Below are 24,693 nucleotides of genomic sequence, written 5' to 3'. Positions count from 1 at the left end.
CTGTTGAATCTGAATGGGATTTATGCTTCTGTATTTTGCATATTATAAATATTTTATGCATTTAAAGATGCATCAAATGAGAATGGGATTTTACACATGCTGTGAGGACTAGGTCTGGCAGAATCCGAAGCAAGCAGCCTGAAACCAGAATGGTCTGTAACAATTACAGGCAGGTATCAGTGATTCTCCCTTCTAAAGGGTGAAGCTTTTAGTCCATTTTGTAGCACAGGTGTGTGCAAAAATTGAATCATCTTCTACAATAAATATGTTTTGCATTTCTTTTTTGGCAGGTACTAGATTTTTTTCCTTAAACAACTTTTGTAGTTTTGCAATAAACAGAGATTATCTGTTCTTGAGTTACTGCCTGCGAAGGTTCTAACTGCAGTATCTTCTAGGTACATATCTTATGTGGTTTTCTCCATTCTTTTAACTGTTTATGGTTTTTAAAATAATAATTCTTTATCTGCCATTTTGAAGCAATTATTACAGGGGCCAAACATTGCTGCAGTCAAGCCCTTCCTCTTCTCTAGTTGCCTCCATCTTTGTCAGAAGAATTCATCCACATTATAAAGATTAAATTTAAGATAGAAATAAGGGGACTCATAAAGGCTGTTCTGTACCTGCCATCGCTGTATTTATTTCTTATGCAGAAGACTTTCTCTCCTGACTTCTGTACTGAAAATAAAAAACTCTTTTTAAAAGCAGGATTAAATTTCACACTGAATCCTTCAGCATCTTTACAGTAGCACTAAATGCATGTCAAACCTATCAAGCAACACGTACTTTTCTGGAGCAAGAGAACTGGAAGATAAGGTTGTGGACTCCAGTGAATATGTGTACTCACTATGTTTTTAAAAGGAAATTAGGGACAGATTTGGGAGTGTTAGGACTTTTGTAAAGGCAATAGTACCTATTTTATGAGAGGAAGATAAAGCAAATCTAGACTATATTCTAATATAAACTTCTACTGTATATTAAAATTACTTGTTAGAAAAAGTATGACATTTTAAGATTGCTTCTCTGTTTATCAATATGTATTCAATGTATTTTGGTTCTTTAACTATTTAGGTGATACTTGTATTCCTGCCGCTATTATTCTCCCCCACCACCACTTTAATTTGCCAATTTCCAAGCATTGTAAGGAGAAAGCTGAATAACTTGCTTAGCTGACAAACTCAATAGCATGACAGAAGGTCATACCACCTGCTGCCCAGAAAAGCTGCCTGTAAATATGACCATTCTGTGGCAGGCAGTATATTTTTTGACCCACAGTATAAGACAGATGTCATAGAAATATTTAATGGTGAGAGAGTCTTTTTTGGTATGAAAAATAATTGCACTTGCATATGACATCTAAAATAAATACTATAAATTTGACCTCTACTGAGGAATGTTAATAAACAGTTTAGAATAAAATAATTGAAGATACGTTTTCTCAATGGTGGACAGCACTGTAAGATAACTCAGTTTTCTATTTTTTTAATAGTGTTGTGTAAAAAACAGTAAAGTAATTGCAATTGCTGGAAGATTTGTGAAATTACCATTTGATGGTATCTTTTGAATCTCAAAGATTTGTCATTATGAATAGTCTTTTGTTTTTGTTTTCAGTCCAGTCATCTTGTAACCATAGTGGAGATGCATGCACTGCAGCTAACTAACAGCTCCTTGTCAAAATTATATGTAGCTTTTTTATTAAAAAAATCAATTAGTGACAGAAAGCTGCTCAACTGAGATACATGGTCACCCCCCCCACTGAACTTTTGCTCCTTTACTCAAGAAATTCATTAGTTATAGCTAGATTAGATTTTTAGCAGCTAATCTAACTGCTGTAGGGGTTTCCAAAGTGGAGACAGAGCTGCGCTATTGGATTTGTTCAATTCATTTGACTCCAGGACTATAATTGCACTTATGTCTTACAAGGCTTTTTATAGCCTAAGGCTGGCTGGCAGCAGAAAACAAATTGGCAGTGAATACAGTAAGAGTGAAAGGGAATGAAAGGCACACATTATCAGTCTCCAGGCAGCACTGTTCTGGCAGGAAGTTTCTTGGTTAATTTACAAATAAAACTTCGATTTTAGGATGGGCACTCTGTCAGGCAGACAATGGGGATGTCAAGACTGGCTATTACTCTGTAAAAGTAGCACCCATGCCTAACCCTAGCAGAAGTTCTTCAATCATGCAGACAACTCCTTTCTGAAGCCAGCTGGCTCTATAATACAATTAGTAGGGAAAGGAGGTCAGGCTATTAGGTGTCTATACCATGACCACAGTCAGCATTAATGTGTAGCCTGGCAGACTAGGAGAATAAAGTAGAGTTCCTTTATCACTATCTATTAAGTAGTAGATGCAGAATGACACATAGACTTGCATGCCCAAACATGCAGTTGTTGTTAAAAGGCTTGGAAAAAAATAGCAAATGTTCAGTAACTAAGAGGTATCTTCTTATGCATAGATTGTAGTTGAGGAAATGTGATGCTGGATAGGATTGATAGCAAAATTCAAGTTAGACTCTGTATTAACTTTTGTCCTGTGAAGATGTCCTTCTAATTGTAAATTCTGATTTGGGATCATTTAAAATATGGATGGATCCCATTTCTAACTTTAATGTCTGCACTTTAGAAGTCAATACCTACTAACAAAAACTGTGAATTAATATGGAAGAATTACTATCCTTGGTATTTTAAAGCAGACACAGAAAATGTTTCTACATAATATGTAACATATTAGAAGCAAACAATATTTTTAAGTTAATTTATTTCCAGTATAAGCATTCGTTGCTTTCTTAAATATTAACAGCTTGGGCCATTTTCAGTACTAACTTTACATAGCTACAGTATTAAGCACTGAAATTTTTGTATGTATAGAAAACTTAGAAGTAAGGAATTATCTTGTATACTGTCTGGCAATATTGGATTAACAAATTCCATTTTTTTCCATTTGCTTTCTCTGCCTTTTGGTTTCCACTGTTAAAATTAATACAGTAATCTAACTGAGATCTAATGAGTGCTATAATGATACCTTTTAATATCTCCCAAATTGATTATTTTGTAGATGTGGGTATGATTGAGGCATAACGAGCTAATAATTAAATATCCATTGTAGTTTCTTTCTTACTTTGCTGTTGCATTGTGCAAGGCTATATATGATCACTTAGATTAAGTCCCATTGTGTTTAGTAAGACTTAATTTTGAGTAAGTGAAAATCTTCCATACAATTTATTTTCAGAAAGAACGCAACTTTCATCATAAGTTTTACAGAGCGCTGGTTTTGCCACAGCTTTTGAAATTGTAAATTTTTTTCTGTAATATTCACAGTTTGTTAATTTCATTGTAGATCAGCCTAATATAGTCACTGAAAATTGAATGAAAATTACTGAATTGCAGCGGATACAAAGCATATCTACTGTGAAATATCGCTTATTAGGCCCTGCCATTTTGTTGAGGTTCCAGTCATTGATGTATTATTGTTCATTTATCACAAGATAACATACCATGTCATGCCAGAGTCCCATAGTATTTGAAAGAAGGAAGTTCTTTAACATGCAGAAAATAATTTTTATACAGTTTTTTCTGGTGAAGCAGATACACTGTTGGCATTACAATTCTGTCCTGCAGCCTAACATCTCAAACTCTTTTGTCATTCTGATTAATAGCAAATCCATTTGCTGTTACAGCTTCGTCACTTGGGAAATGATGAAGTTCATGTTATCTGGTCTGAACACACGAGAAATTATCGCAGGGGCATTATACCAACAGATTTTGGTGATGTTTTAATTATTATTTATCCAATGAAGAATCGTATGTTCTACATAGAGATTATGAAGAAACCAGAGGTATGTTCTGAAGTTCAATCCAATAGGGTCAGGTTCTTATAGTAGTAGAGTCGTCCTTATGCTAAAGAAAACTGATTCTTAAAAAATGTTTTTTTTTTCCCTTAATGAAACGGAAAATTTAATGTTGAGTAATCTCACTTTATATTTATGACCAAAAGTTAATTGGTTTAATTACTGACCGATGTGTAGCTTGTAGTTCTTTAGTAGCATAGCAGAAAATGGTGTGTGTTTATGTATTATACACACATACATACACACACACACACATTCATTCATTTATTATGAGGACATGCAGGAACCGCAGAAAAACGAGAGAAAATAAAATTGTTTCCTTTTGTGTATAAATATGGCTTCATAATGCAGAAAAAATTAAGAAGTTAAACATTTACATTTTAAATTAATAACATGTCCCTGCTTTTTTTTCCCATCAAGATGGAGCCAAAGCAATTACAAAAGTAAAATCAGATAAAATACAACTGCAAACAGCCAAAGTGGAAAATTAGGTTTGATTTCGAAATGAAATTGAAATGATGTTCAATTATTTCTGTGCTTGGTACTAACATTGATAAAATCTCATGGCATTTTTTACATTTATACTAATATTGATGCATGGTATTTTTTCCATCACCTTTATACTACAGGTAGTCCTCGCTTAATGACCACAGTTGGGACTGAAATTTTTGTTGCTAAGTGATGCAGCCATTAGGCGAGGCATCATGTGAACAAACCCAACTTTACGATCCTTTTTACCATGGTCATTAAGCAAATCAATGGTTCTCTGTTGATTTGACTTGTCAGAAACTGGCTGGGAAAGTTGCAAATTGCGATTACGTGACCACAGGACACTGCAACTGGTTGTAAATGCAAACTGGTTGCCAAGTGTCCAAATCGTGATCACATGACTGTGGGGGTGGTGTGACAATAACTTTGAGGATGGGTCATAAGTAATTTTTTTAGCCCCGTCGTATCTCCAAACTGTTGTTAAACAAATAGCCATTAAGTGAGGACTACCTGTATACTTCTTGAAAACTTTCTGATTACTCTAGTAAGTAATTAGATCAAATATTGCCCTCCAGTTGTGTTCGTCTTCAACTCCTGTAATTGGCATGCCACTTTATAATTCCCCAGAAAAGAAAAGATCCATCAGAATAAGATATTTGCGGTTGTTTGGTGCCCTCATTCTCAGGAACCCTTCTGCAGAGCAAGACATTTGACACTGCTTGTGGTGAGCCACCCTTCAGATAGTGGATGCTGATATACTGTCTGTCTAAACCATCTATCTGAGATGAAGGCCTCAGACCAGTTTAGCAAATTTCTGTATTCTAACTGGAATTGGGGTATGTGAACCAAAATGAACTTTTGTGAATTGCACTTGCTCTTGGTCTTTTTCCACACTTTATTGAAAAAGCTTGTCCTAGTCTTCTAATCTCTGTATAGCTTGGAACTAGGTTCCTGAAGAATCATTAGTTTCTACATTTAGTTGCTTGTACTTTTAAGTAATCATCAGAAAGATTTTTTTCCCCATGTTCTCCCATCTTGGAAGTAATTTTTCAGAGATGAAACCCTGCATGTGGAACTCTGCCTTGAAAAGGGCATTTCTTGTGTTTATTCTGATAACTTTACAGCCACACGTAAATGTCTTACTATTTTTGCAGGCTGTTGTATTGACGTGTTGTGGATTGATAGTTTTGATATTTGATACATTTTTTTCTGCCTGTACAGATTCTCTACTTTTAATTTAGTCTGTGTTCTTCCTATTTATCAATCTTTTGATATTTTATTGAAAATTGTCCTGATAATATGCTTGAAAAGGGAGGTATAAACTCATCATTAACAACCAAAAATAAGTAAAGCACAGAACCAGTGACAGTAAAGCAAAGTCAATAAAATCAGGTAGCACCTTGGATAGCTCCCTGCAAAGCTTAGGCTGGTCTCATAAACAAAGCCTAGAGCGAGCATTAAATAGAACTGCAGCTTGTGTGATCAAATCTGCTACGGTGAGCTGCCCAATGGATAGATATTACTGTTTCAGTAATTGCAAATGCCAGCACAGAGAAGGTGAGGCTCCACTGGAGCTTCCAGGGTTGAGGAAGATGGGTTAACAAAAACTTCTTAGCCCTCAGTGGTGTAAAGTAAAGTAGTTTTTTCTTTTATTAGAGCTTCTGGGATCAATTCTAAGGGCACATCTGCCTCCCACATTGTTATTTCCTCAGTGCATAGCCATGTCCCCCAGAGATAAAGAATCAGGCCCTTTTATCATAAGAGCTTAGAAATATTTGCAAAATAATTTAAGTTTTAAAATAGTATCTATTTATGTGGTTGACATTGACTTGATGACATGTAATTAATATACTGAAGATACACTGGAACGTGGAGTCAAATGAAGAACTTGGAAGTGAAATTAAAATGCAAACTGTATAATGGAGATGTGTGGAGTGATTTAACTCAAAGAAACCCCAGGTGTCAGAACAACAAAGGCAGCCAGGATTCCAGGAAGTGGCTTCAGGGCCAAATGTCCAAGATAGTACTGGTAATATTCCCACCTTTTCGATGATGACCAGCTAAAAGGGTGCTACCATTACTGTGGCTGTGAAGGACAAGGTACAGTTGGTGGCAGTGGAGAGTGGGCTGTCTAGCTAGGCCCCCTGTGGTTAAGGAGAGTGGAAAGCAGAACTTACGGTGAAAGGTTCCAGCATCACGTCTCCCACAGAAGAGGCAGAAATGTGGACATAACAGGAGCTGGTTTAAGAGGGGATGTGTAAGTGCGTTTGATTTGTTATTTAAAAAATTACCCTGGGTAAGGGACAGGAAGTGAGAGGAGAGGTCTTGAATGAGATTGGGGCTCTTAGGGGAAGAACTGTAGATGAAATGGAGGGAAGTAGAAGAAGGGTTAATTAGAAGAGAGAATGAGAATGAGTTTAAGGGGCTGGTGAGAGTGGCTTGACAGACATTGGACTCTCTAGTAAATTGGAAAAGTGGGTGTAAAACATTTGGGTGTGCTGATTTTGGTTTGGACTCAACTTGCTAATTATGTGAGGAGGAATTGCAAAGAACTTTGTTGATGAGGAAGGTGGTGATCATATTTCAGTTGTGATGGAAACACGGCAAGGGGTGTTGAGTGAGTTCTCACAGGGGAAGGGAAATACCAACTTGATGCTGGTCCCCACTTCCATCCCTGCAGCCCCTCTTCTAGATTTATATATTTCATTCATTGATTCGATTTCTATAGCCTCCCTTCTCAGCAAGTGACTCAGAGCGGCTTCCAGCAATAAAAACTATTTTATTATATAGTCATTTTTTATTATATAGTCAGATCATTGTTTACCATGGCCTTGGGCTACTGCTTATGAATATCAGTTCCATCTGTAACAATGGCATATTCTTCATTATTTAATTAGGGATGAGTGAATTAAACTGGCATTCATTATTGCAAAATGCTTGGTTAGGGGAACTGATGTGGCCCTTTCTGATACCTGATGACAGAGAGTGGACCCTTTATGACTTCTGCCATTTACAGCTTAATCCATATTCTCTGGTTCCTTTGGCATGCAGTGGGGAGGTAGACCCAGATATTTTAGATAGTTATCTAAAATGACTATCTCCAACCTTTCTTAGGCAATATTGTTGGGAAGGTGGTAGAATGTTGACACTCTTAAACTTGCAGATTATTTAGACCTGTCTGAATTCTTTCTGTCTGGATTAAGATCCAGTCATAGACCTTGACTGCTGCTAGATAGGTAGGTAGAAGCTGTAGTCGGGGGGGGGGGGCATTTGTCCGCTCCAGCCGATGAGCTAGTTGTGGCCCTACCTGCAGCAGGAAGCCCTCATATTGGTAATTCATGCACTATCACTATCCAGTTCAATTACTGCAATATGGTCTATTTGAGGCTACCTTTGAAGGCCATTTGGAAATGGCAGTTGGTCCAAAACACAGCAGCCCATGTATTAGCAAACCAAAATTGCTGTACTCATATACTATCTGTGTTACTGGTTATCAGTGGTTTTCCAGGTATAATCCCAAGTGCTGCTTTTAACCTATGAACCTTAACACATAGATGCTTACAGGCTGCCTTCTCTGTATGAAAGCAGCCCATCTGACCCATCCAATTCATATACCTCTTCAAAATCAGCTTATGATCCCCCCAATCCATGAGGTAAATGAAGGAGGGGGGGACAAGCAATGTTTTTCAGTTGTGGCCATATACTGTGAGATGGCCTCCCTCCTGAAGTTAGGCTAGTGCCCTCATTACTGGCCTTCTGGAAGCTTTTAAAGATTGAACTGTTCCAGGCATTTGTCACCATTTATTGCTTATGTGTACTACCTGCATTTTATATTATAATTTTATCTTCATTCTTTTGCCCTTGGGTACTGTTTTATGTTATGACACTGGGTGTCATTTGAAGTCCAGCAGTATAAAAGTACAATATAAATAAATGTACATACATAAATAAATGTATTTAATGCATAAAAATAAATTGAAATAAACAATAAAAAAACCCTAGCATGCATGGGATCCTTAAGATCTCAAAAATCTGGTGGAATAAAGATTCACCAATCTTTCAGTAGCAAAAAGCTACTTTTCAGGCAAGGACATTCCATATACTACTAAAATTCTCATGTCTGTTTGTAATCTTCAGTTGGGCAAAACAGTGCATCATAGGGCAACAATTTTTGAACCAAGGTACCTCAAACAGAATGTGTCTGAAATCCAGGACCAATTACTCCCGTTGGATTGAAATTTGGCAAAGTTGTGGCCACTTCAGTGCCACCCCGCCTTCCAACTATACTTCCCAGAAACCTGTAGGTTGTGTGGCACAAGGATAGATGGGAGGGGTGTATCCCTGCCCTCTTTCCCGCCTCCCTCTGGCTCCTGCACCCAATCGGCTGGCTGCAGGTTGAGCAGCAATTGGCTGCTTTGGAGCTGGGGCTGAAATCTGAAATCTCTTAATGGTGGTGGGTGGCAAGGGAAGGACGAGGGAGCAACTCGGATGCCTGCTGGTGAGGTAGGGCTGTCCGGGGGGCACCAGCAGTCGGGTGAGTCCTCTTCCTCCCTGGAGGGGGAGGGCCCTTGGGGACATGCCAAGATGGGGAGCAGGGGTACAGTTTTGTTCATGGTCCACAGCTCCCTTTGTTTCCCCTCCCCCCAGCAAAGTGGCAGGCAGTTCCGTGGGTCAGCCAAGGAGAAGGAGGAGTGATTTCCGATGCACCCTGCCAGCTTCCCACAAGCAAAGTCAATGGGGAGGCCAGAAGGAAGTTGGAAGTTGCTCCCGCTCCTACTGCTGCCTGCTTGTGATAATTCCTTTGTTCCCCCTCCCCACAGCAAAGTGGCAGGAGTTCTGCAGGTCAGCGGAGGAGGAGGAGTGATTTCTGACACTCCTTGTTAGCTTCCCACAAAGAAACTCAATGGGGAAGCTGGCAGGAAGTTGGGAGCTCCTGCTCCCACTGCTTTTTTGCCTGTCAGTGATCATTTTGTTTCTCTGTTTAGGTAAGGAAATATCTCTGAAAGGATGACCCAACAGGTCACAGGTTATTTCAAATTGATAGTTAAAACTTTGACAGTTGAAAAATGGTGGATGTCCTGATTTCTTTCCCCATTTCTTAATCATTATCTTACAAGGATAAATGTATTGAATAGAAAGAAATGAATTAAATAGAATTAAATGAATAATTATTGATGAAAACTCTTACTCCTAAATATATTCTGCAAAAAGCTTAGTCATGTTCCAGCTTTGCTTCAGATGAGTCAGGTTCTATTATTCCTTTGTAAGCTTGCTAAAAACCATCACTTACAACCTTTAACACCTTTTGAAGAATTATGTACATCTAATTCATTTAAAATTAAGAGAATCTTTTCAGTGTTATATAAAACCCATGCATCAAGTATGACAGGTTCTTTTGAAAATCTTAAAAAATAACTGGGAGGGTGATTTGGGATTTGAACTCAGTGAATCTCATTGGAACTCTTTGTGGCATAGTTTTTTTTTTTTTAATTAATTCAGTAAGTCATCAAAAACTGAAAATAATCCAAATATGGCATTAAAGTGCACTAAATTGTACTTTTCTACAATATGTTGGCAGTAAGCAAATTTATATAGCATATCATCTTTGATGGCTATGCCCGGTTAGTCATTCCTTCTGATCAAAAGGTTTTGAAAAAAGCACTTCACACCCAACAATGAATCCCAAAAATGAATTCAAGTTTATTTTATTTTCTTTCTTTTTTTCATTTTGGGGAGAGGATTGCTTTTGCTTTTTTATTTTCCCTTTAATCCTGTATTTCTTCATTTTTGTCCTGATGTTTAGTAAAAAAGAATGAAAAAAGGAAGGACATTCTAAAGTTTGAGGGTAACATTGGAAAACAATCTTGCTTTTTTTACTTAATACTAACTTGAATAATGCTTGCTTATGTAATTTAATAATGCATGTTTATGTTCCATTAGAAGTCATCCCACATAAGAATTCATATCAAATGAAGAATAATCATCACTGCAATCTTTGAATAGGCATGTGTTCTTATTTTACATTCTCTTACCTTATTCTCTAGTGCCTTCAAATCATATCCAATAGCAAAAATGTTGAATCTATTCAACCTGTTCAGTTGCTGTAATTTTTCACAGTTTACACAGATTTTTCAGTGTGTATTTGTTAAAGTTGCCCCGTGGCACTGTTTGGTGTGGGGAAAATGTTCAGCTGCTTAATAAATGCACTTTAAGATGATGTCAGAAAGGCAAACTGAGTCAGCCTTCTGGGACAGTTCTTGCTGTTACCCTGAGGCACTGGAGCACTCATAGAAAAAAGAAAAGGAGTTCAGATTCAGAGGCAGATGACGTGTTGAGAATTGAAGGACATTTGCAGTTAGAAGTTTGCATAATGAATAGTAGTAATGTCTGTCAGATAAACTTATATTTTGTGATTTGTTAATTTTCCAGCATCTGTTTTGTCACTTTTTAATGAAATCTCTTTCATTAAAACGCATTTACATAACACTTTTAGATCAGTTTATTATCACCGAAATTTATCAGTTTATTATCACTTGGGTTTTTAAATTGAACTTCTTGCTCTGTTTTTCAAGCAGCAGGTTTCCAGAGCCTCTTTTATGTAATTAAAATACAGAGGTATAACTTGATTATAACAGATAGGTCTAAAAAGCCTTGAACGGTCTTAGCACTGAAAAAGGGAAGAGAGAAAACATTGGGCTTTTTTGCTCACTCTCTCATCCCGGATCAATGCTACATGGCATATCGGGCAGTAAGGGTTCTCCAACTCTTTCGGTCTTGGGCGAGTGCTTCAGCATCCTTCCGTGTGATATTCAGTGCCTTCAGGTCGTGTGTCAGTGTTCTTCACCATGTTAGTTGAGGGCGTCCTTGGCGTTTAGCATCAGGGGTGTCCAACTCATTGCCACTTCAGGCTTTTGAGCAGAACAATCAAATTCCAATTTTAACATGTCTATAGTTTTGTTGATGACCTCTTTGTGAAGAGGGATCAGGAGTATTTCAACCAGTGTAACAGCTTATCTCTGTGGAGTCCTTGGTGCTCTCTGAGCTTGGTTGTTTGCTCGCAGATGTTTAATTACCCAACTAGGTAACATCATAAGTGCTAAAAAACCCACACTCACTCGCACTGATGGTGTTACCTAGTTGGGTAATGAAACATCTACAAGCAAACAGCCAAGCTCAGAGAGCACCAAGGACTCCACAGTTCAACCCTGAGTTACACATATGTAGGGAATACATACAGAATGCATATATTACATAGAACACAATACAGTTAGTCCTCGACTTACAACCACAGTTGGGACCAGAACTTTGGTCGCTAAGCAATGTGGTCATTAAGTGAGGCATCACATGACCATGACCAATTTTACAGCCTTGTTTAGCAACCACAATTGTGACTGGCAACTTGGTCGTTAAGCAAAGTGCTCTCTGAGTGAAACTGCGACTGGGCTGATGACCTTCTTTCAGCTTTCCTTTGCTTTACAGATCTGCAAAGGTCATCAATGCAAGAACTGATTGCAAAGTTACTTTTTTATCACTGTTGTAACTGTGAAAGGTTGCTGTACAAGGCAGTCGCTAAATGAGGACTACCTGTATAGTGAGAGCTGTAGGTTCTCTGGATACAGTTTCTTCTCTCCCCTTCCCTTTTTTAATATTCCAACATTGGGATTTCTCAGTCTTGGAGGGAACCAAGCTGGAAGAGAATATTTCAATGTTAGATTCTCCCCCTCTAATGCCATGTCTTTCATAATGTTTCTATTAAAGGTGATGGTTGTTGTTCAGTTTGTAGATTTCTTTCTATACAAAGGTCTACTTAAAGCAGCTATTAAGTGCAATCTAGAAATACCCTTGCAAAATATGTAACTAGAGGAAGCTTGTTTGTTTAAATTATGCATTGTGTGCTAAGAAAACCATATGGTGGAAAGAAAAAGATCAAAATGGAAATTAGTATTCCATTAAAAAGGTAACTATTATGATACAATCAACTGTTCAACACATTTCAGGGGCAAATGTGACTGACCGTTTGTCGATCAGCTACTGACCATGGAATGAATGAAAGTATCTTGTAGAGATAAATGACTAGTTGGTTGCAATCCTTGGTATTTAAATGGAGTTCTCTAATCAAATGAAAAAGCTGTCACTTCTTTTTCAGGTTTCAAGATCCATGGTAACATTTGGCCTTTTACATTCATAATATTAGCCCTTTTTTGCATCTAAGTAGAGACACCTGGAGTAACATTAACATTAACCAATTTTGTATTAATTGCTTCACAATATAAGAATCTCTGATCCAATAGCTGTTACTTTTGTTATATTGCTACAGCTTTATTGTTTTCATTTTTTATCCTCCTGCTTGGCAACCATGCAATGATTGACAAAGTTTTTTGTTTTTTTAATTAACCAATATAATTATTGGGAACTATGATTCAGTCTTTTGCTCAACAAAGCCTCTGAGAGAAAACAATAGTAAGTCTTTTAGTATGAATGCATTCCACACATCACAGATGCATTAAGATATTCTAAACAATGAGGCAAAAAGCTGCCTGTAAAAGCAGACAAAGAATGCCATACAGACTCGTACAGTGTGCATACCGCCAGGGACACACTGAGAGGTCCCTGGGACACAGATGCCTCGTTAGATTGCAGCTAGTCATCGGAGATTAATGCTCAGCCATTTGGTACAATAATTTTCTCATTCACAAGCTTTTTAAACTATATTGCTTACTATGGAAGATAGGTCTCTGAACTCAAATGCTTTACTTAAACTTGGCTGTTTTTTAATTGAGTCATAGCACTGTTTCGTTTTTCTCAATAATTACAGAATAAAGCAAAAGTGTAAATGAATTTTTTTACAATCATAAAAATTTTTGAAGATCTATGGGACACTTTTATATTTTCCCTATATGTTTTCGTGGACTACAGTATAGTTTTATTAAACACGTTACATTTTATCTGATTGTTTTCCAGACTGAAATCTCATAGTTATTTTAGTATCTGTAACTTCATTCCTAGAATATGGAAGACAGTTTTGACACCACAACCTTCTGCTTGTAATTCTCAGGTGGTTTATCACCACAGGTTTTGTGTTTTGCTTTTCACATAAACACATACACATGCAAACAGAAAGAATATGTTGAAGAAAAAACAAATGGCTATTCATAGGCATGCTAGAAGTGCTAATATTGGAAGCACTAAATATCCTATCCCATTAAATTCATTACAAAACCCATCTAAAAAGTTGTTTTCACATATTATGAATATTGATGGAAGAACCCCAAAACAGGGCAGTTTATTTTAAAAGAACAAAGACTGATCTCATTTGGCAGCATTTGGCAGCAGACTTTCTTATCATTTTGAGGATGGAAACATTCACCAAAAAACTCTTGTAATGTATGCCATAAAATAGGGTTGGTTTAGTTTCAAAAGCAGCAAAGAAAAATCCCCCCAGAATATATTATGGAACATTATAGGAAAGCTGAGGAGGAAAGGGGGCTGTCATCAATTACAGGAAACTGGAATCCTATACATTTTTCTCATTGAACCAATGTGCATGTTGATTATTTGTCAAAGCTTGACAATTATTATTAGGGGTTGTACCTGTATCTAAATAGAGAATTCATATTTTCTTATTTAATGGAACATGTAGCTATCCTAGTATATAATTATAGTTTCATTGTTTCTGACATGATGATTTTACTTTAAAACTCAACTCTGTTGAGACTGAGTTATTAAAGATTATTTTTAAATGCTTTAAATATTGGTTGATTTGTGTAATAGTAGCCAAGTTTAGCCAAGATCTGTAACTAAAATATGAAAATTAATCCTTTACAGTAGTATGTATGCACATAGGTTTTACACTTTTGCTGCTAAAAACTCCAATATAATACCCATTCTTCCACAGCAATATTTTTTTTCACTTCTCCTTTAATGCTTGATACTCATGTTGTTTGTTTATCGACAGGTCCCATTTTTTGGTCCTTTGTTTAACGGAGCAATTGTGACTGCAAGACTGTTGCCAAGTCTTATACGGGCCACATGTATCAATGCCAGCAGAGCTGTGAAGTCTCTTATAACTCTCTATCAGAGCTTGTATCCTTTTTTATTTGTTTCTGTGTCTGGATTGCTAATTTCCTCTATCTTTGAATTACATTTTGTGCTGAAAAACATGGTGTATCTCAGCCTCTCTAATAATATTAGCATTTTTAGATTCATTCATGTTTAAACTTCCTGATACATTTAGGATGAAGAGTGCAAAAACATAGCTGCATTCAAGATTGCAAAGTTTGCTCAAAACTGGTAAGCTGATATTGACGAAAAAAATATATATGATATGTGGAAGGGGAGAAAAAGGCAAAATTCTCAAAATGTCAATGCAAATGTGTTTCTCTTTATGTAGTATATGGATCACTTTATGTTTACATGACAATGTAACAATGTAAGTTTCATATCACTTTTTGTTGTTTGTATGTTACAGAGATAGAGATAGAGATAGAAAGTCTCTGGTTAAGAGCCAAAAGGCTCATTGGGAGTTTTTCAAGTAACATACTCCTGTTTGTATCCCCTAATAACTGACAAGACTGAATGATGTAGCTCGAACATCTAGTTCTGTGCCCCAGAACCTGGCAAGCCAAATGCCTCAACTCTGATGTGCCCTGGTACTTGTAAAACAAAATTATTTCATTTGCTTTCCCTCCTTCACTAGCAGGGCAGAGAAAGTGTGCAGGACATTGGACATTCCTGCTCAGTCTTTCACTTCAAGGATCCATTGGTACTGAGGGCTAGAAAAGTTTGGGTCCTGGGAAGAGGATAATGGTTTTGATGTGAAGCCTAATGTGGTAACTAAAATTCTTTCTAATGCTTGTTTTGATCCCATTAAGCAGAACATTTTCCATATTTTTATTTGAATCGTATAGCCCAATTGGAAGATGAGAAACATTATATTATACGGTGATACTTTGGGGTTCATTTGTTGCCCAAGAAACTCAGGAAACAAAAACAAATTCCTTCAGTTTCTCCAGGCTATGCAACCTCTCATCAATAAAGAAGCTGTACTATAGAGCAACTATCACTCCTGAGATCCAGGGGTATGCTGAATTATATTATTTTATAGGAAAAGCAGGCTAAAATATAAAATAGCTCAATAGACACCTCAATAGACATCTTTCAAGATGGAAAACATAGCCCATTTTAGCAGCAGTTCAGAAAAAGGATTTGCTAGCTTCCATAGACCTTTGGAATTTCAGACTCATGTTCCAATCTGAAATTGAAGCTTCCTCTGTATTTGCTAACATAACTGACAGTATATGAGCACATGTTTCGCCTGATATCAGCCCATCTGGTCATTAGGTAGATGCTTTGGGGGCATATCTGTTATTGCAGGGAAAATTTTGTAATCCATATTTGATTAATATTCTAATCAAAGCTTTTTCTGAACAACTATGTCTTGTTAGGGTCCGGTTCATTATTTAAGCATTGAAATCTGATTTTATGATAAATATAAAGAAGATTTTCCTCAAATTTTCCCAACAAGTGGATCACTTAGAAATAATTCTGGACAGTTTTTGGTTTAGAGTTTCGCTCAAACAAGAGAGAAGGGACAGGATTCTTAGCCTAGATTCCTCCAACTCAGTGTGCACTTCGTTGAATCTATAGCATCTGATGCCTTGTCTTGTGAACAGCCATCGTCCTGATGACTTGATGTCATCTTCCCTATCAGAAAAAATAGATCACTGTTTTCTTCAAATCCAGCTGTAATCATGGACAATGCAGGAACTACAGTTGTGGCTACATTTGGTCACTATGGATCACAACTGGATGATGATTACAGGTGGATACCAAACTCCTTGACTGGTGAACCTTCCTATGAAACAATATGATCCAGACCTTTGGCTGTTAGCTCTTAAAGGTAGGCCAGGTCAGAAAACAAGACTCCAAAAGAATGACTGGAACTCTACTTTATTAATACAGGCTATAGTAATGGAATCTTGAAAGCCTAACAGCATATTCCCTCCTTCCCTCTTATAATCAAGAAAGTTAAGGAAGAGCTACTTTGAATTTCTTTCTAATGTCTTCTTCCTCTTCTGGATTTAAATTTTGTTTTTCTGACAGCCATTGCATTGTTTCTCCAAGGTTATCTTTGATTCTCTACACTGGCACATACATAAATTCCAGAAATGGCTGAAATTTTGAGCCATTAGGTTAGCTGTAGAGACTATTAAAGATCATATATTTGGACAATATGTCATGATCAAATCATAGAAATGAGTTGGAAGGGACCTTGAAAGTCATCTAGTCCTCTTCAGTTCAGGAATCCACCAAACCATCTCTGGTGGTCATCTAGCCCACTCGAAAACCTCCAGTGAGAGGGAGTCCATTGCTAGTCTAAAAAAACAGCAGCTCTTACTGTCAGGGAATTCCTCCTAATATTCAGCCTTAATCTTGTATTTTAATTTCAAGCTGTTGGAACTTTGTATGCCTTCACTTTCAACAAGGAACCAGCCTCTTCTTGTACATGAAAACTGTTTAGCTATTTGTAAATTGCCATCATATTTTCCCTCAGTCTTCTAATTTGTAGGTTAAACAGGCTCATCTCCTTTAATAACTTCTCAGAGGGTTTGATTTGTATATCCCTTAGTACCCTGGTAGCTTTCCACTGAACCTGCTCTAGCTTTTCCATGTTGCTTTTAGTCTGGTACCTAGAACTAGATACAAATGTGTTGTAACTGGGTACGTAGGACTGTTACCCCCATGATCTGGGTGCCGTGCTTCTGTTGATATAGCACAAAATTGCATTGACCTTTTTAGCTGCTGCATTGCATAGTTTGCTTACGTTCTGCCAATAACGTTTCAAACTGTTAATGCAGCCACGTGTTTTTCTGGATCCAGGTAGAGAACTTCAGCAGCTCTGCCTGACTTTCTATCTGCATCTGTGTACAAAGCCATTTCAGTACTCCCAGTTGTCTCTGTGTGTACCTGCATATGTAGCTATGTCACTTTGCTGGGAAAACATCATGTCAGATAACACTGGGCTGAAGACAGAACTGGGGATCCTGCTCAGTACTTCCATCGTAGTCAATGTAGAACCATTTATAACTTACTTTGAATATGATTATTCAAGCAGTTGAAAATCCAATGGACCACAATTTCCCTAGCCCACTTTTATCCATGTTGTCCACAAGGATACTATGAGAAAGGTGGTCAGTAATTTTATTGAGATCAAGGTATTCTATATCTACAACATTCCCTTGGTCTACCAAAGTATTCATTCTGTCATAAAAAGAGATAAAATTGCCCTGGCATAGTTTCTTGACAGATTCATGCTGGCTCCTGGTAATGGTTGCGGTCTTTCCTAAGTGCCTGCAGACATCCTGCTTGATAATCTCTTCTAATACTTAAGCCAGCACAGTTATTAAGGTAACTGGTCCATAATTTCCTGGGTCCTTCCTCTTCTCTTTTTTGGAATATTGCAAGTATATTAACTCTTCTGCAATTTTCTGGCACTTCATCTGTTCCCTAGGTTTTCCCAAAGATTACCTAGTAATCACGACAGCTCCTTCAAAATCATGGGACTTAATTTGTCTGGCTTTGAAGAGCTCAATTTGTTTAAAGTTCCATTAAAGTCAATTCTGAGTTGTCTTCCTTCAGACATACAGTATTTCTCTGAAGCCGTATGTCAATCATCAGGACAAAATGAAATCCAATTCCTTGAACAAGGAAACCTGAATAGACAGAAGGTTATCTCTTGTCCATCAAAACACAACACCAGCAAGGAAACTGTCTATAACATGGAGAGCGGAGCAAGAGAATTGAACGGTAAATGGATCCTTAGTATTTAAAAGTTTCACAAAAAGATTTGTGATATGGATCCCTTTGCCACAACAGAAAACAGACTCTTAACTGCAATTCATATTGATGTTCCTGAGCTTGGAGGCTGTTGCTATACTGCTCTGCAGAAATGTAAGTAATCTTTTTCACCCAGGCACTGCACTTTTATTTTTTTAAAAATAAGCTTTCCAAAATAACAAAGCATCTGGCTGAAAATGAGACAACCTCTCTGGAGTAGGGAGGACTGAAAAAGGCCTTGAGTAGGCAATTCAACATAAAATAAGGAGAAGTAAGTTTTCAACAGGGGCTTGAGAATGGCAAGCTATAGTTAATCTTAGAAGTGGAAACAACTTCCAAGGTCTTGTGTTTGCAGGAAGAGAAGGAAGAATGGGGTACAAGGAGTGCACAACCCCTCAGAGCAGTTAGACTAATTTATGACTTCATAATTCCTAGCCTAGCATGATATCCAGATGAAGTTCCTGTGTTTAAAATAATAATGTAATTATTCCCCTCAGTCAAATAGCAATTATTTTTTCCCACATAAACAGGAATATTTGAATTTTATCAGACTGAATCAGTTAGAAGGCACGGCTTTTGGAACCTTGCACTGGTGATAGCCTTTTTGTGGACAGTAGATTCAGAGTAGAATTTCAGCCTACATTATTCCTTTTAACAAAGTTAAAAGAGGTCTTTATTTGAACAGTACTGATTTAACCAATGAGACCAGGAGTGAAATATTACAGGGCATCCTAGTTCCTAAAAGAGGGGACTCAATTTGGTCTAGTGGTTAAGGCTCCAGATGAGAAACCAGGAGAGTCGCCTTAGGCATGAAAGACGGCTGGGTGACTTTGGGCCAGTCACTCTCTCGGCCCACAGCATTGGGCTCAGGTGACAAGCCAGTCGGTCAATTCCTGTCACAACCAATGGATCAACATTCGGTTGATCTGAAAAAGCGGACCCTACACCTGCGGGAAAAATGCTAGGAAGAAAAAAAAAATCCTAGTTTCTAAAAGAGAATGACCTTACTAAGAGTTTCAGCTTTACCATTCCATACAAATACAGTATTCCACATCCACCCACCCTGAATCCATTTTGTGTCTTTATTTTCCAGGTGTCACTCAGTGTTCCATAGCTACTAAGCATGCTCAGTCCTCACTGGATGGAGCTTATTTGTTTTGTTTTGCCCCTTTAATGGTTTCTTTTTACTTTGGAAAGTGAATATTACTGCCAACATCTTGGTTCTCCTGATCATACAATTATCTCCCTCTTATTTGTCAGTGTGCCAGTTTTGGCTGCAGTTCCATTGGAGCTCAGCATCTGGGTTTACTGTTCTGAAGAAGGTATTTGAAATTGTTGTTTGTTGTTGATTCGTTTAGTCACTTCCGACTCTTTGTGACTTCATGGACCAGCCCACACCAGAGCTTCCTGTTGGTCGTCAACACCCCCAGCTCCCCCAAAGTCGAATCCGTCACCCCTAGAATGTCATCCATCCATCTTGTCCTTGATCGGCCCCTCTTCCTTTTGCCTTCCACTCTCCCTAGCATCAGCATCTTCTCCAGGCTGTCCTGTCTTCTCATTATGTGGCCAAAGTATTTCAGTTTTGCCTTTAATATCATTCCCTCAAGTGAGCAGTCTGGCTTATTTCCTGGAGGATGGACTGGTTTGATCTTCTTGCAGTCCAAGGCACTCTCAGAATTTTCCTCCAAAGCCACAGTTCAAAAGCATCGATCTTCCTTCTCTCAGCCTTCCTTATGGTCCAGCTCTCGCAGCCATATGTTACTACGGGGAACACCATTGCTTTAACTATGGGGACCTTTGTTGTCAGTGTGATGTCTCTGCTCTTAACAATTTTATCGAGATTGGTCATTGCTCTTCTCCCAAGGATTAAACGTCTTATGATTTCCTGACTGTAGTCAGCATCTGCAGTAATCTTTGCACCTAGAAATATAAAGTCTTTCACTGCTTCTACATTTTCTCCCTCTATTTGCCAGTTATCAATCAAGCTGGTTGCCATAATCTTGGTTTTTTTGAGGTTCAGCTGCAAGCCAGCTTTTGCACTTTCTTCTTTCACCTTCATCATAAGGATTCTCAGTTCCTCTTTGCTTTCAGCCATCAAAGTGGTATCATCTGCATATCTGAGATTGTTAATGTTTCTTCCAGCGATTTTAACTCCAGCCTTGGATTCCTCAAGCCCAGCATGTCGCATGATGTGTTCTGCGTACAAGTTGAATAGGTAGGGTGAGAATATACAGCCCTGCCGCACTCCTTTCCCAATCTTAAACCAGTCTGTTGTTCCGTGGTCTGTTCTTGCTGTTGCTACTTGGTCATTATACAGATTCTTCAGGAGGCATACAAGATGACTTGGTATCCCCATACCACTAAGAACTTGCCACAATTTGTTATGGTCCACACAGTCAAAGGCTTTAGAATAGTCAATAAAAGAGAAATAGATGTTTTTCTGAAACTCCCTGGCTTTTTCCCTTATCCAGCGGATATTGGCAATTTGGTCCCTAGTTCCTCTGCCTTTTCTAAACCCAGCTTGTAGATCTGGCAATTCTCGCTCCATGAATTGCTGAAGTCTACCTTGCAGGAGCTTGAGCATTACCTTACTGGCATGTGAAATGAGTGCCACTGTTCGATAGTTTGAACATTCTTTAGTGTTTCCCTTTTTTGCTATGGGGATATAAGTTGATTTTTTTCCAGTCTGATGGCCATTCTTGTGTTTTCCAAATATGCTGGCATATTACCTTGACAGCATCGTCTTGCAAGATTTTGAACAGTTCAGCTGGGATGCACTCTTCAGGATGTCTGGGTCTAGCTCACTGACCACACTGTCAAAGCTATCCCCAATATTGTTATCCTTCCTATACAGGTCTTCTGTATATTCTTGCCACCTTTTCTTGATCTCTTCTTCTGTTAGGTCCTTGCCATCTTTGTTTTTGATCACACCCATTTTTGCCTGGAATTTACCTCCGATGTTTCTAATTTTCTGGAAGAGGTCTCTTGTCCTTCCTATTCTATTGTCTTCTTCCACTTCCGTGCATTGCTTGTTTAAAAATAATTCCTTATCTCTTCTGGCTAACCTCTGGAATTTTGCATTTAATTGGGCATATCTCCCCCGATCACTGTTGCCTTTTGCTTTCCTTCTTTGTTGGGCTACTTCTAGTGTCTCAGCAGACAGCCATTTTGCCTTCTTGGTTTTCTCTTTCTTTGGGATGTATTTTGTTGCCGCCTCCTGAACAATGTTGCAAACTTCTGTCCAGAGTTCTTCTGGGACCCTGTCTACGAAGTCCAGTCCCTTAAATCTATTCTTCACCTCCACTGCATATTCCTTAGGAATATTAGTGAGCTCATATCTAGCTGATCTGTGGGTCTTCCCTAATCTCTTTAGTCTGATCCTACATTGTGCAATAAGAAGTTCGTGATTGGAACTACAGTCAGCTCCAGGTCTTGTTTTTACCGACTGTATAGATGTCCTCCACCTTTAGCTGCAAAGGATGTAGTCAATGTGATTTCGGTGTTGTCCATCTGGTGAAGTCCATGTATAAAGCCGTCTCTTAGGTTGCTGGAAGAGAGTGTTTGTTATGCAGAGTGAGTTGTCTTGGCAAAATTCTATCAGCCTATGTCCTGCTTCGTTTTGTTCTCCCAGGCCATGTTTACCTGTAATTCCAGGTGTCATTTGACTGCCCACCTTAGCATTCCAGTCTCCCGTGATGAAAATAACATCTCTTTTAGGCGTGTGGTCCAGTAGGTGCTGCAGATCCTCATAGAACTGCTCTACTTCAGCTTCTTCAGCATCTGTGGTTGGGGCGTATATTTGGATCACTGTGATGTTAGATGGCTTGCCCTGAATTCGAATTGAGATCATTCTATTGTTTTTTGGATTGTATCCAAGCACTGCTTTAGCCACTTTACTATTAATTAGGAAGGCTACTCCATTTCTTCCGTGGTCCTCTTGTCTACAGTAGTAGATCTGGTGGTCATTTGATGTGAAGTGGCCCATTCCAGTCCATTTCAGTTCACTGACGCCCAAAATGTCTATCTTTAATCTTGACATCTCACCAATAACCACATCCAATTTGCCCTGGCTCATAGATCTTACAGTCCAGGTTCCAACGGTGTGTTGGTCCTTAGAACATCGGATTCGCCGTTCACCACCTGCACCGTCGGCCGCTAGCCATCCTTTCGGCTTTGAGCTAGCTATGTCATCACGTCTGGGGCTAGTTGAACTCATCCTCTGTTCCTCCCCAGTAGCATTTTGACCCATCTTCCGACCTGGGGGTCTCATCTTCCAATAGTATACCAACATATCTCTGGTTGTTCTGATCCATTTAGTTTTTATGGCAAGAATACTGGGGTGGGTTGCCATTACCTTCCCCAGGGATCGCATTTAGTCTGACCTCTCTGTCGTGACCTTCCCGTGTTGGGTGGCCCTTCACGGTTTAGCTCATGGCATCATTGAGGTGCTCAAGCTCCTGCACGACAAGGTAACAATCCTTTGCTGAAGATTTGAATTTACAGTATTGCAAAATAAGGTATCATTCATTATGATATAGACAATGGGGGAGGAGATAATTCAGTTCCTCTAGAATTTCTGGCTATTATAATACATGGACCATGTGGACTTTTGTGGTCCAAGGAATGTGTTGATTGAAATTCTGAGATGTGAATTATATGGTAAAAATGCATTAACATGGTGAGTCAATAAACTTAAGCATCCTTTTGAGAAAACAGTTGTGAAATTTTGTCAATAGTGAAAAAAATTTTGCATTCGCCTTTCCCATGCAGCAAACTGAAAATGGCCACTTTTTTTTCCCTTTCAACATTATTAGCTTTATCTTGCCAAAGGGGAAGAAATTTAATTTGTCAGCCAAAACTCTGAATGGTGCTTATAAGCTACTAGGCTTAAGATTGCTCAGTGGTATCATACCAATCTCTGTAATGTCTTGATAAGTATTATTGAAGATTTAATAAATGGTGTGAAGGAGTACTGTCCTTCTTTTGGAGTGCAGTTTCTTTGTTGAAATAGATCAATAGCTCAGCTGACTGTCACTTCCATGTGCCTGCCTTCTCACAGAAAGAACTTTCTCTAGGCAATAATCAATAGGTGTAATCTGTTCCAACCTGTAATGACATGTGGGGCTTTCAGAGCTGTATTAACATTGGATTATTCTTTGTGAGTGCTGTAGATTTGCAAAGAAATAATACATTTCATACGTACTATGAACACTTTAAGATATGAAGATGGTTAACTATTATACACATTAGCAGCCCTTGTTTTAAGTTCTGTTCCATTTCAGACTTTGAAATCTCATATAGCCTAACTACAAGCTCCACAGAATTTATTTAGGTTCTTCTCCTTAGTTACATGTTCTTAATTGTGAAATTCTGAAATTATGGTACCATGTTGGTGCCCGACAAGATTATGTTTCTGTAAATACTTAAAAATTCTAAATTTTGGAATCAAAGAAAAAATATGGAAGAAAGTTTTCACAACCTGTGTTGTTTGATATATTAAAGTTTGTGTTCTATTAGAATAACTCCCACTGTACTATCTATCTTTTTTTCTCTGCCTTCCTTTTTATCCATATAACCATTGGCTATTGTTGATAGCATGTTTGATTTCTTTAGTCACTAGAATTAAGTAGATTTTCCAAGTTTTAGGACTGTTTATGGGGAATTTGAGTGATCTGATTGAGTATATTTTGAAGTTTCATTAATATTGGGCAGTGTTCAACATCAGTATTCAAGTGGATAGTTGTTTCTACATTATACTAAAGAAGCTGCAGCCTTCAGCCCATTATTAGAAATATTACGATCTAGCCCAGATTCTCAGATTTTGAGAATTATGCCCCATGTCAAACTTGAGCTAGATGGCAAAACATGCAGTCCTTATTCTCTTAATCATTTTGTGTAAAATTTACATTTATTTATTTGTGTACTTGTTTGTTATATCACCAACTTCATGCTGACTTCCAGTAGTTTGCAACAGCATAAATTCATAAAACCTGGCCTCAAGAGAGATTCCGTTCCTCAACCATCTTTTTCCACAACAATCAGAAACTCGTTGGAAGAGCTTGGTCTTGACTGAGCTGTTTCAGAAAACTGTAAGGGAGAGTAGCATTCAGATTTCCACAAATAAAGTGGGGGCATAATATAAAACATACAGGTAGTCCTTGGTTAACTACGTTAATTGGGAACAGAATTTCCATCACTAAGCAGTATGGTCGTAAAGTGCGATATCATGTGACTGCATCACTTAGCAATGGAAGTCCTGGCAGTCCCCACTGCCATCGTTAACTAAATCCTGCTGGTTGTTAGATGAGGACCCACCCCAATCCAAGCCATTTATGACTTGGTCCCTCCCAGCCCTGAGCCTTGGTAAGGTAAGGGACTGCCTCCTCTTGAACTCCCCCCCCATTTCCCCCCCCCATCTCTGTCCTTTTGGCTGCTCTGCACAGTGGCACTCCTCGGTGGTGCCAGCAGGTCTAGGGCTGAAGTAGAGGCCTGGGGCCTTCATCGGTCTCAGCCAGCCACCACTA

At 38.3% G+C, this 24,693-nt stretch overlaps 1 protein-coding gene across 1 annotated transcript in view; it reads left to right on the top strand.

Annotated features, from left to right (window-relative positions):
• Positions 1–24,693, top strand: part of RALGAPA2 (Ral GTPase activating protein catalytic subunit alpha 2) — a 209,898-nt gene that overhangs the window by 129,631 nt on the left and 55,574 nt on the right. Inside the window, exons 37-38 of the mRNA XM_063298698.1 lie at positions 3,674–3,832; positions 14,289–14,416. Coding sequence (XP_063154768.1) covers positions 3,674–3,832; positions 14,289–14,416 — 287 coding nt within the window. The remainder of the gene's footprint in view (positions 1–3,673; positions 3,833–14,288; positions 14,417–24,693) is intronic.

The sequence above is a fragment of the Candoia aspera genome, chromosome 3 (genome assembly GCF_035149785.1).
Source record: "Candoia aspera isolate rCanAsp1 chromosome 3, rCanAsp1.hap2, whole genome shotgun sequence".
Classification (NCBI taxonomy): domain Eukaryota; kingdom Metazoa; phylum Chordata; class Lepidosauria; order Squamata; family Boidae; genus Candoia; species Candoia aspera.
The sequence above is the reverse complement of the archived record's forward strand: the minus strand, read 5'-3'. Positions and strand labels throughout refer to the sequence as shown.